Raw genomic sequence first — 13,401 nt, 5'->3', positions numbered from 1 at the left:
CGCAAATAGAAAAGTTTCTTGACCTTGAGCTTGCAGCAAGCGCGATCGGATTGATCTGTCAATCGGTAGGTTTCTCTTCCTTCCAAGCATAGGTTGACTTTTCTAGCCATGCTAAAGCACTCCTTGAAGAAATCTCATGGTCGTTGCTGCTCCCAAGCGAGAGAGAGAGAGAGAGTGCTATGGTCGATTCAGACCATGTCACTGATAAGACGAACATGTTTCTGGTGGTGCTTTTCTACAAACACCTTCGATGCACCTTCCACAGTCTTACGCCACGTCTGTAAAAGGAAAAAGGAAAACACGAAATTAACGACAAGTATTATTGGAAAAACTATATATATATATATATATATATGTATGTACGAAATTATAAATCTGATACGGATGTAAGTGAAAATGTTTCCAATTTTATGGGCCGGCCGCGTCACCTTCTCAAGAGCAATGGCGAGGACGAGTCCGATTCCAGGGGCGCCGTCCTCGGGCCGACGGATCCCTATCTTGAGGAGCAGAGAAGCGGGCGTGCGATTGGAGATGGGGAGGAGGGACTTCCGCTCCGCCAGCCCGCCCTTGCTCTTCCTCCGCCTCCTTGCCCTAACGGCCTCGTCGCCGGCGGAGACGGTGCGCCTGGATCTCTTCCTGGTGACGAGAGGAGAGGCGTGGCGGAGGAGGGCGGAGGGGCCGGCCGGGGTTCCGTCGTCGAGCTCGGCGAACTTGCGGAGGAGATCGTCGGACGACGCCTTGCTCACGTGCTGCACCTTCGCCGTCTCCATCCTGTCTTAGATCTCGCAAATGAATGAGGCGGAGCAGATGGAATCGAACAGAGAGAAAGAACCGTTTAGGACAGAGGAAGAGAAAGTGCGGTGCTCAAAGCGGCAAAGAAGAGGGAGGGAGGAGTGACCGTTGGGAGAGCGTGCGCTGCGGTGGTGATGGCGGTGGTCTCGATGGTAGCCTTCATAGCGGGGGAGGAGTCGCTTCGTCAATGCGGGAATATAGCCGTTGGGAGGCAGCTTGAATCCGGTCGCTGTTCAAGTCGTAACTTGAGTCGCGAGGTTTGTGGTGCTTTGCTCGGTCAGTCGACGTTCCCATGTTCACTCGACTTCAAACAAAACCTGAGAAGAAGCTCCATAAGTTGCAATTACTTTGCAGGAAAACAGCGGCAGTACAAGTTGTAGAAGATGTTACAGAAAGGAACGGAGACAGAATCAAATGATCTTAGGAAGGTGGGCTTACAGTGAAACCAACAACTCAGCAGAGAAGCAGGAAGACTACAACACCAGCCAAGATGGTAGGGAGTGGAGGGCCACCTGCAACATCCGAGCCGCCATCGGCTTTTCCTGCTGCCGTAGGATCTGCGAAAACTATGGCACCCTGAGATGTAAAAAATAATAATAATAATAATTTTAATATGTCAGTTATATATTTTTTTATTATATTATAATTAACTATGACCACCGTGTAGGGGCGGCGTAGCCCACCCTCGGTAACAACATGACGTGAGCCTTGAAATCATCGTGACATTTTTCGTGTTGATGTATTATGAGGTTAAGGGGCTGAAAGTAGAGAAGAGGGTGCTTGAGTGTATGATGTGTCTTAGCGAGTTCGAGGACGACGATGAGCTCCACCTCTCCCCTTGTTGCAATCATATTTTTCACTTGGACTACATTGACGCGTAGCTCGTCTCTCACATAATTTGTCTCGTCTGCCATGCCAACCTCGTCGAGCAAGTCGCTAATGACAACCTCGACTTACTATCTGTAGCCACTCCTCCTATAGATGCAACGGATCTTCAGCTCGAAACCACTGCCTCACCACAAGATCATGTTGCCATCGTAATGGACCCATTGTAGAAAATGAGTAAAAGGGCGTAGTCACGGAATTGGCACGGATTGGAAGAGGTAGGTGACCAACGAAGCTCCAACAGTCTGAACAGTGTTGACGCAAATGTCCCTCCCGTCGATGCAGAGCAATGTTAGAGGAGGAAGAGAAAGGAGATTGATAAGCAAAGGGTGTACCAATCTACATCCCCCATCGGTTAGACCTCGGAATGTTCGATTGAATGAGATTGTAAGAGCTTCATCGATCGCCACTCGAATTACGACTGGGTTGTTGCCTCTAGCTTCTAATCGGTGCCAATTTTGTGACTGCTTTCTTCCTCTCCTCTTTTGTCGCCACTATCGTGGGTCCACAACAACGATGACATGATCCTATGATTAGGCAATAATTTTCCGTTGAAGACTCATTATGTTTGTAGCAAGGGTGACTGTAGATAGTAGGCTAAGTTTGTTATCATCGTCTTGCTTGGTAAGGCTAACATGATAGATATATAAGTTACGTGAGAGATGAGTCTAAGCATCATCAATGCAATTCAAGAAAAAATTATAACTACAACAAAGGAGATAAAGCTCCTCATCATCCTCGAACTCGCAAAGGAACATTGTACACTCGAGCACCCCCTTCCCCACCTTCAACCCCTTAACCTCATAAAACACTAACATAGTGAATATCTCAAGAATCTCAATTACACCACCGTCCATCACAAAAATCAACTAAGAAATTTTAATTAAGATATAAAAAAAACTAAAATATTAAATTTAGTTTTTTACTCATTATTTTTAAACTAATTTTACATCTATCATATCTTTCGCTAATAAAACCAACGATATTATGATAAATAAGATTAAATATTTTACTTTTATAACTATACAAATTTTAACATAAATTTTTTAAATTTAAAGATCAAAATACTAAAAAGATCTAACTACAAAAAATAATATATAATTAACCTTGGCCTTCCAACATTAGCCTTCCAACATATACTGTTAGATAGATGATAAATGTTGGTTCTACAGTATCATCAGAAATATCAAAAATACATTTCAGACGCTGATCACAGCATGCAGAAGACAAATGGCTTGTTGCACTTTGTTGCCACACCAACGAAAGAAGGTTGGCCTGGCATAAGTTAGAAGAACAATATGAAACTGGGTTGCTGGAAGCCAAAACCTGGTACAAGATTTAGACGTTTTTGTTACACGAGAAGGACAAGCATTACAATTAACCACCAGTTATAATTAATCAATCAGCAAGATGATGGAAGACAACCAGTTCTTTGTCATATTGTATGTGCCAGAATAGATTACACATTCAAGCCTGTTGAGAAACTGAGAGAATGACATTCAAGATTCCTCAGATTTAGCTGTATGCAAAACAAAAAAAGTTAACAGATGAAAGGATACCAATGAAAATACTGGATGCATATACCGATCAAAGAGTAAAGCACATCAATCAATTAAAAAAGTGTTGCAGCAGAGATGGACCTAACAAAGAGGAATACATGAAATCTCATTCATTCAGTTGATGGCAAATTGGAATCGAAGAACCTTTTAGGAGATAGGTGTGCCCGACGCTGATGCTGCAACCTAGGGTTAGTTGATTTTTATGGTGTTAGGAATGAGTCAACTAGGCTAAAAATTGAGCCGCATGTGCACTTTGATTGCCTTCTCAAGATTTTATTTATATGCATCATTATGTTAAAAGTGATTTTGGGATGAATGTAACCCCCAACTGGAGTAGAATGAAGCATGAGTCAACTGTTGGTATATGTGGATTTCAGAAGTCTTTTGAATTTTGGTTTTGTTCATCCCAGAATCACTAGAACCATTAGAACCAATATGCAACAAAGGAGCCTTTTGAATTTTGGTTTTGTTTGTCACCATATTTTGCAATAAAGTCCTATGACAACCTTTTTGCTACTGAAAGTCCAACTAAGAACTTTAGTCTTATGTATAGTTTGAAAAAAAGATTGGCTGCAATGAGAACTGTGCACATGGTTTGTGGGAACGGGCCGTAAAATATTAGCATAGCTATTGAACAGTAAAGTGTCAGACAACCTAAGCATTAAAACATGCAAGTAATAATACTCTAAATATCATCATTCGTGATGTTTTAAATTAGTCTTCTCAACATAAAACCATTTTAGCAGAAGGAAAAAAAAAATTATGATTCTCTTTCACATACTAAACAGGTTTTTGAACCTCAATTGACATGAGAAATTTTGAAGCCATGAACCAGCACACAGGAACATACCATGACAGCAACTCCGGTCTCACAAAATTTTGGAATGCAGATAAGCCTCACAGATTGGTTGTCAGACCCTGCATGGAAGCAGAATAGTTTATATCAATCCAGAGACAGAAACCTAACATGAAAAAGACCCGATGAAATTACCTTGTAATAACGTGGTTTCATACTTATCTTGATTACCAACAAAATAAACATGTGGACAGCTCTCAACGAGGAAAGGGTCTTTATCGGTGAAGGGATAACATCCTACATACAAAAACATGGGAAGACTAACAGAATCATTAAAATTGTGTAGCAAATGAAATTATAACTGTCATCAGTCTTCAGCAGAAGAAACAAATGGCTAACTTCTCATTCAAGGCTGTAAGCATGTCCAGTTCCACTTAGGTAATTAAAAAAAGGGATTTGCTAGAGTAATATTACCAAGGGTGTTTGGAGCTGTTGGTACCAGGTGCCTCCATCTTAATGTCCTCTCCATAAATTCAAGCTTGTTTTTTGCCTCAGAATACTTGAAAAGATCATCAATATTTTGTCCAGATGTTCCTAGGAACCTAAACATCACCACCGCTGTTAAGCTCCTGTTTTGCACATGGACATAGTTGACTACAAGAGATTCTCGCTGCTTACTGAATATCATCCAGCTCAAATTGATGAGGATTAGTGCATGAAATAAATGTATTATAGGCAGATGCTCCAGGAAATAAACATCTGTTTAAGGGCTGATAAAAATAACATAAATCAATACATGAACCAAGTAATTAATACATAACAATGCATATTTTTCTATCCACACATCCACAAAGACAATAATATATATCGGTGAATGTTAGCACAAGATGTTTGCTTTCACCAAAATGGAAAAGTAGATAGACCTGCTGAGGTAAGGAAAAGTTTGCTGGATCACTAGGTCCTGGCATTATATCAACAGGCATAGCTGCTGCAAGCTGCAAACACATAATAGGTAAGTCGGACGAAGACAATGTTTTCGTTTAAACTCTCTAGACCATGACAAGAAAAAAGATGAATTACAAATTCCAATAAGATTCTACACTATGAAAAAATTTCTGTTCTGAAAGGTGATCTTAAAATGCTCCTCTAGGAAATGGATTGGTAACTTTGTATTTTAAGAATCCATACCTGATTTAATAAAATATCGAGCTCCTTAATTGGTTCAGTTAAGGTAGACTGATCCCTCGGAGCAATTGTCTGATACCAAAATGCTCGCAAGAGGCAAGCTAAAAATCATCAGAAACCTCACAAAAGAATCTCATGCACCAGGTTATAGAAAGATAAAAGTTAAATGAAATACCATATCCTCAAAAGTATATATATATGGGCATGAAGATTTTGAGTACTACCTGACCATTAAGAAGTCCCTGTAGAATTTGTACGGAATTCCCAGCAATTATAAAATGAACTATTTGAGATGCAAAGGTTTGTTCCTGTTGTATAATATTTCATAAGTTATTCCATATACTGATTTCAGGAAAATATATAATACATAGGTCGAGCATACATTTTCATCACCTAAATGCCCAGTGATATGGTCAACAAGAAGTTGGAACTGAAGAGGATTGAAAGTGCTGCTCCCAATACTCAATCCTGACACGAAGACAACATATTTGTCTTCTGCTGCAGCAAAATTGAGATATTAGACATCAAAAAAGAAGTACACAAATCAAACAGAACTGTGGCCTTTAAGGCTAAAGCTTTACTTTCTAACTTGCCAGTGAGTATAATTGCATTCCCAACAAAGACATCACATAAATATTAGTTCAGATACTCATCATTTACAGTGTTGAGAAAAGGTCAAATGGTACAATACTCGAGCTAGGTGGCTGATCGATCTGTGGGGGTAGACCAGCTTCCAGCATATCAAGAACAAAAAACTTGCCTTCACTAGTTTCCTTTCCATGTAGGGCAACTACAATTCCTGCCAGAGAGGGAACACCTTACATGAACAAGGGAAATCGTTTCTATACATACATTACAAAGAATTTTCTTACACCATAAGATCTATATAAAACCTTAAATAATAAGCTATTTAATGTGGAACCTGTTACAAAAGCTGAAGGATCGAGCAAACTTCCAGCTAGTTTAACCCTTCCACTTTCATCTTCCAAAATAAGATGATCATCAGGGTGCACAAAGTTATGAGGCTTCGCCAGAGGAACTTTAGATCTCTGAATACACAAACAAGGTCAAAAGGGAAGTATATTCCAAGAGAATAAGTAGGCATTTATTATGGTTTTCAACCAAAATGGTATCGCTGATGTAATTTCACCTCCTTAGAGTATTCATCAAGAATAGAAGGCTTGAGTTTCATGTGCTTGTATATTGTGCCCACGATGATGCATTCTTTCTCTTCTTCAAGCCCCAAAACTGTATTAACTGCAAAAAAAAGAAAAGCGAAAGCTGAGACTGAAAAAAAAATCTGCACAAAGTGATTAGACAATAATTTCAGATTTGTAACAAATACATCCTAGCAAATACTTATAAAAGTGTATCGGTAAGGTAATTTTACAACCATATTATCGTGAAGTCACCTAGCAGCCAGTATGATAGCTTCACATCTGACCACCCTAAGAGATCCATAAAGCACATATGGTAGAACCTTACTCCTTCTATATATCTCATGTTTGCAGAGGCAATTTGTGACATGAGGAATGTTTCAATGAATATGTGAAAGGCCTTGAAGCGGGCATTCATCTACCTAATGACACCAAACAAACTAAAAACACAATTTAGCCATACTCTGTTCTTTTCGCCTAGGCTTTTAAGTAGATTCACAGTATTTGAATATTTGATTGATACAGCAACCGCTACAATGAGGTCTCTAATTTGAACTACTAAATATGGCCCTTAACTAGTCTGAACTAGACAATCACATCAGGTTTCTCAAGAGAGGAATGAATAGCAGTGCTGAATTTCTTTTTTCATACATCATTGATTTGTAGTGATATCACTATATCAAATATTTTAACTGAAACCAAATATATACCCTTAGATAGGTAGTGTGAGGAAGGTCTGAGTTCTTCCAAGTGCCAACATATAGCAGAAAGAATACAACTTTTTCCATTAAGCCCATTTTTCTTGTGAACTAATTGAAATTTTTGCTGTGTAGCAGGCACTCAGATTATTTGTCTTTTAAAATGCACTCAGAGAGATAACCTGGAGAAACTTTTTCTAATTCAAAAAACACAATTTTACAACAAGAACCTTAAAGATGATTGGTATGTGATCAAGCTTGACCAGCCCAATCAGAAAACTTACATATTGAAAAATACCTAGTGAAGCATTTTCCATTTCTTCATCTTAGTGCCTCAATATGTGCACAACATAATTTGGAACTTGCATGATCCAATAAACAGTCACCTCCATTAAAAAAGAATGACAGGACAACCAAGCTAAATCCGCTATCTAATATCAACAACATGATATCGAGATATATGTAAAGGGATTTCAAGACAAAACCTAAACTTCCACACACAGCAAGTCATCAGAGAGCTGTATGGACTCACCAGGGAGGTTGGGCTTCCACTTAGGGACGAGCGAATAAAGGAGATTCCTCATGTAGTGTAGCCGAGTAAAGTAGATGTGGCTGTACTGCTGCCCCTTGTACGTCTCACCGTGGATCTCATACCTCTCATCCTGCGATCAAACCCCAAGAGATCAAAAAGGAAAAAAAAAGGGGAAAAATCGCCAAAGTTCCACACAAGGATCAGAAGACGCGGGAGACGTAAGGATCCGAGAATACCAGATTCCTGTAGACGGCTTGCTTCCTCTCCAAGAGCTTCGGGCTTCCTCCGCCCATCTCGACGTCTACTTTCATGGCGGGAAAACGAAGGAGAGGGGAAGGGTTTCAGAATTGCGACCGCCACTCCCGCCCCCTTTACTTGCTATGGGCAGAGGGAAGCGGATCGACTCCATAATCAAAATCACAATACACTGTGATCTGTTTGTAGTCGATCGACGCGTGGAATGAATAAGCTGGGCCCAAGCGACACGATCATCACTCTGACGTTACCGGGTTGGGACTTCCCGACTCGTACCCGATCCGCTGAGTTGAAAAATGAACGGTCGAGATCGGCATCTATCATTGCTGAACGATCAGAATTGTATTGTGCATTTGTCCTTGAAAACTAATGGATGATTAGTATCTATCATCAGATCATAATGAAACAATAAATATGCCATTAAAATAAATCTAACGGCTTCGATCGGCCTTCAGACCAGATAAACGGTCGTGATCTATCATCAAATCCATCTCATCACCACCGATGGTAGAGATAAACGGTCATGATACACCATTAAAATAAATCTCATCACCAAATTCATCCTCAAATCATATGAATATTGTAAAATACATATAAAATATGAAAGTGAAACATATTATCCATTGTAATTAATTATCCCTAATTTTTATACTTACGAAAGTGAAATATTTGATTCGTTATTTCAACAAAATTATTTTTTTCTTTTAATTTTTAATCTTATAAAACTATCTTTTTGACTTTTGATAAAGATTTCAATATTTTACTTTCGTAAATAAAAATTTTTAATATAATTTTTAAAAAGAAAAAAACAAAATACTAATGATCATTAATTAAAAGAGATAATTACTAACCCATCATGATTATAGTCTAAGGACACTAGAAATTTTCATGTTACTGTTCACCATGAATGCACAACAGTTCGCTCCTCTCAGATCATCATGGCCAATTATATTGTTGTGTGACAGGATATGTTTCAGTGAGTGCTTGATCTGAGAGAATGTTCTAATAGGAATCCTGTTTCAGTTCCTTGTTCCTCGAGAGTAAGACGGGGACTGAAATCTGAGAGAATGTGGACTACTGTATTCTCTGTTCTATAAGTGGAACTTTTTGGCCATGCGTTTGACTTCTCAAGTTCAGTACACAGACAGCTGAACTTGATCTTTGCTCATGAACTGACGTACCATTTAACTTGATCTTTGTGGCTTACTGTTGTCTCCTCTTGCTTGCTGTAGAACTCACAGATGATGAGTCTGTTTCTGTAGGCAAACATCAGTTTAAGATGGTCTTGTAGCTTTCATTGTTGCAGACTTCTCCTTCATGCAATTTTGAGGTCAATCTTTCAGAGGCTGAATGCCTGTTACTGATCATAAACCCATTAGTAGATAATGCACATATTTGAAGAGTCAACAACAACAACAACAAAATCGTAACCCCCAACATATATTTGAAGATTGATTAAGCAAAAGAAAAAAAAAATCTTCATCCTCCTCAAGTCATACATCAGGATGACCAGAACAGATGCTAACTTTAAGTTACTACAGAAGAACAAGGAAGACTAATCAAATTACACATAAAAGAGATGCCAACGAGATAGTGAAGGACATCCCTAGGAGGAGGCAAGATGAGGAGGAGGTCATGCAGAGGACAAGATATGGATGTCTCAAGGAGTTGGGAAGGTGGGACTGGACATCAAGCCAACTCACCAACCCACTAAGTCTTTAGGGAGAATTCATTAAGGGAAGTGAATATTAATCTTGGAGAGGATGGTTTAATGCAGAAAGTTGGTCACAGCTAAGACTAGGAGACAAGCAGCAACATTGTATGTATATAATATGCTAGCTTTGTGATTAAGCTGCCATGTATATTATATACTCAGCTGTCATACAGGAGATGATGATGGTCAAAGCCTAAACTTGAGTGTTCTGTTATTCCATTCTCAGCTCTCACCTTCCCCACTCATACTTGAGAGATGATGAGAGTTAGATTTACCTAGACCTGTAGCCTTTTGGCTTTATATGCTCAATTAATTGCCTGCTTTGGCATAACAGCAGAAGAATATTGATTATGGCCACTCCTTTACAGGTTTGACCATGTATTCTTGATTCTGATTCTTATTCCTCACCACCACTGAGAAAGCCACCAATAACATGACAACAGTGGTTGAAGCATTGAGGTTTGATGGTTGGAATTAAGATGTTCACTAAGTCAGGCATGCAAACCCCACAAGATTTGGTACATTGGAACATTCCCCTCATACTCTAATGGAACAAATGGCCACTAGATCAGGTATGATTATACTAAAAAATCATGACATTACTGCGGCACATGAAATGATGCAGTAAATGTGATAATATAACTCAAGATAATGGGTGTACACCCAGTGGAACATTTGGAGATCAATAAGAACATGCAAGGACATTTATCAGGACAACTAGAGTTTGACAAAAGGTAGGGACTTGAGCAAGGATTTAAGTTTATAAAATCTTGAGCTAATTACATATTATCCTATGTTATTATATCTCTTTAATATTCCGATATTTAGACAAAAAATTTATATAAAAATCTCTATAGTTATGAAAGTGAAACATCTGACTCTATTTATCTTAACGTCTATCTATTTTACTAACAGAAACACAAAAACGATGAAAAAAAAAAAATTAACATTTCATAATGGCGACAAACGATGATATCACTAGAGGATCGCGATTAATTATTATGGATGAGGAGAAAGAACGATGACAAGAGATGAGATAAAGGGAGAGGAGAAGGAGGACGATGTAGATGCATAAGCATCGATGTTGCTGGACAACTGCATCGACATCGATGCAGATGTAAAGCAGTGCCATCGTCCGTTATCATTGAAAACGTAATTGAGACATTGAAATTATTTTTTTGTCTATCATTTTTGTACTTAATATGTAAAACTGACGACACTAGGGTAAATGAAGTTAGATGTTTTCCTTTCATAACTATATGAATTCCAATATTAAATTTTATAATTTAGAAACCAAAATACTACGAAGGTCTAATTACATCGGGTAATATATAGTTAGCCCTTAAATCTTACCCAAAGATAAAAAAAAATTGTTCTTCCATCCTCTCCTTTGATGCTATAAAAAAAAAAAAAATTTGTTCTTATACAACTCATCTATCAAGTAACTGACTTAGTTTTTTGGTTTCAGAATATTAAAAAAAAAACTCATCTTACCCATGTTTTTGGTTCTGATCATATCTTTAATAATATTCTTCTTGGCAACACTCCATTTCTTAACAGTGTTTAAATCAATTTAAATCCTCAGAATTTATGGGTCACCTAATGCAGTTCTGGCAAGATTACCATGAAGGTCTGTATACTGAAAAGTACTAGTTTGTCCTTAACTTCCACTTTAATTTTCTAGTCCCAACGAATCCATTTTACACCCTTGTCAATGTCCATATACAAAGTTGGAGAACCAGTCAAGATACCAAGAGGGATTTGCCAAGATATATCTCAACGGATTGGAAATGAAGTAACGAATATTAAGATGAACAAGGAGGACCAGACAAAAAGGAAGCTCATAATGCCAACTTAGGTAAGGACCCTCCACAGGAATTAAAGTATATGGACTAAACAGCTGCAGACCGCTAAAAGTGGACCACTCAGAGTGCTATTGCAGGGTGTTGCAGGGTGGAGCCAAGGAGATACTAGAGCTTCATTTAACAATCTAACATGATAAAATATAAAGGGAATACATGTCACTGTTCATGCTTTATCTAATAAGCTTTTGCAGTTATGTGAGTTACAAAACTGACAACAAAAGTAACAACAGTAATCGCTGCTTACCCAGCATTTTGAGGATATATATACCTAATGACAGGAAAGAAAAGTCATTTGAAGTTATCAGGATACAAAGCAAAATCAAATATGTTGTTCTCTTCAAAGCATCTTGATAAATATTTCAAGGAAAAAAAAGTAATGCACAAAGCATCATGTAAACAGTATTTACTCGCATTAACCACTGCATTCTCTTGTTACCTTCATTTCAAACTTATTCTTAGTTATCCTATTCGAATAAAACTATTTCTTAGTTGTACTGGGAAAAAAAGGGGTTACTTAGTTCATGCCAAGGAGTGCACTTTTTCTTCTGCTCTCATCTTTTTCACTTTCAGTCAATTATATATAAATATATATGCAAGCAAAAAAAAATCATAAGAATCGATACCAATACGAAAATATTATATTTATTTCTCATAACAAGTTATTTAGTGTTTTCGGGTAACCCTGCAGTTGATAGTTGAACAATTTTAACCATTTTCTTTTTAGATAGATCCTTAGACCTTATGACAGTTGATGATTTGTGAAAAAATTTACCCGTTTTCTTTTTATAAGAAATCCCTAAAACTAACAATTATAAAGTTTGTTTCTCATGTGTCTTTGATTTTTTTCTTTATAAATATTTCTTAAGATTGGGAAGGCTCACTAGTTGCTGATAAAAGGCATAGACTTCAGCAAATAGAAAGGTTATGTTACCTGAGAGTGATTGAGGTTGACATTAATGAATTCTGTTTAAGAAAAATGTCATCTTTGACCCCAGTTACAACTTAACTAGCTCATTTAACCTTGCTTTTCTAATAGACATTAATAGTCTCTGATGGCAGATACACTTTGAAAGTTCATTGCCTTCTAAAGGGTGCAATGCATGACATCTTAAAGTTTTGAGGAAAAAATTTGATATTTTGGTGTTTGGCAAGGGTACATATGAAAATTTTCCTTAAAAAACTCATTGATCATTACCACATGCCACAAGGACACTAGTGACGCTTACCATAGAAAGCTTGATTGATTACATGGGTCTAACAGTATTATAAATTAATCCTAATCCCATGCTTTCTACCTGACCTTCTATCCAGTGGATTTATTTTAATTCCACACCTTGGCAAGCCACCAATAAATTCAGAAGAATGGTTGAACCATGAATGGGATGGTTGCAACCAAAATCTTTGGAAAGGCCAGGCAGGCTTTTAGTGTTATCACACTATAAAGCCTTGTCATGCTTTCATGGAGTCAAGGTAGCTTGTGTGTTCATTCAAACTGTGCAAACAAGCAAATGCAAAAGGTGGGTTATTTCAATAGACATGAGTAAATATAAGGACTAACATGTTCTAATCAAAACACATAAGGAAAGCTTTTGTCACCAGTATCAGCCATGCATTAAATGTGTTAAACTTAGTCTATATAAACCAAGTTGCCCACATAAATTCTAATGTGGTCTTACCAATTCGATTGCACCAGTTGCTCATACTGCATCTGAGAATATATTGTAAAACTTCAATATAACTTTCTTGGAATTGATGAGGTCAGAAAATAGATTCTTGCTTTTCTTATGAAGCTTTGAACCTTAGTTTACTAATTTGGATGATTTGTGCTCCAATATAGCAAGATGGAAACAAGTGTATTGGTGAAGAAAGCTTGCAGCACCAGTTGCATGACAAATAGCCAAACAAGTATTGTTTCCTCGAGTATTTATTAGGCCCAGAGACTCACAAACAATAGCAAGCATAA

At 37.8% G+C, this 13,401-nt stretch overlaps 2 protein-coding genes across 5 annotated transcripts; both read right to left on the bottom strand.

Moving 5' to 3' along the window:
- Positions 1–139: 139 nt before the first annotated feature.
- Positions 140–1,135, bottom strand: LOC135652679 (uncharacterized). 2 transcript variants are annotated; one of them, XM_065173814.1, is made up of 3 exons: positions 899–1,135; positions 429–771; positions 140–278 (listed from the first exon to the last, which is right to left on the bottom strand). In XM_065173814.1, the coding sequence occupies exons 2-3, from the start codon at positions 768–770 to the stop codon at positions 189–191; spliced, it is 432 nt and encodes a 143-aa protein (XP_065029886.1). In that variant the 5' UTR covers position 771; positions 899–1,135; the 3' UTR covers positions 140–188. The 2 variants fall into 2 exon arrangements, with proteins under 2 accessions (XP_065029886.1, XP_065029885.1); XM_065173813.1 differs by having other exon boundaries at positions 429–1,128.
- Positions 1,136–2,775: 1,640 nt separating this feature from the next.
- On the bottom strand, positions 2,776–7,993 carry LOC135652732 (DNA polymerase delta small subunit-like). 3 transcript variants are annotated; one of them, XM_065173925.1, is made up of 15 exons: positions 7,841–7,993; positions 7,605–7,734; positions 6,368–6,474; positions 6,140–6,266; positions 5,909–6,016; positions 5,600–5,715; positions 5,442–5,525; positions 5,221–5,289; positions 4,956–5,027; positions 4,711–4,802; positions 4,507–4,634; positions 4,228–4,329; positions 4,087–4,154; positions 3,103–3,196; positions 2,776–3,003 (listed from the first exon to the last, which is right to left on the bottom strand). In XM_065173925.1, exons 1-14 carry the CDS (start codon positions 7,913–7,915, stop codon positions 3,137–3,139), a joined length of 1,338 nt encoding a protein of 445 aa, XP_065029997.1. In that variant the 5' UTR covers positions 7,916–7,993; the 3' UTR covers positions 2,776–3,003; positions 3,103–3,136. The 3 variants fall into 3 exon arrangements, with proteins under 3 accessions (XP_065029997.1, XP_065029996.1, XP_065029998.1); XM_065173924.1 differs by having other exon boundaries at positions 2,896–3,196; XM_065173926.1 differs by having other exon boundaries at positions 2,896–3,196; positions 5,600–5,712.
- Positions 7,994–13,401: the final 5,408 nt, after the last annotated feature.

This window comes from Musa acuminata, chromosome BXJ3-11 (genome assembly GCF_036884655.1).
Source record: "Musa acuminata AAA Group cultivar baxijiao chromosome BXJ3-11, Cavendish_Baxijiao_AAA, whole genome shotgun sequence".
Taxonomy (NCBI): Eukaryota; Viridiplantae; Streptophyta; class Magnoliopsida; order Zingiberales; family Musaceae; genus Musa; species Musa acuminata.
This window is presented reverse-complemented; position numbering and strand designations above follow the sequence as displayed.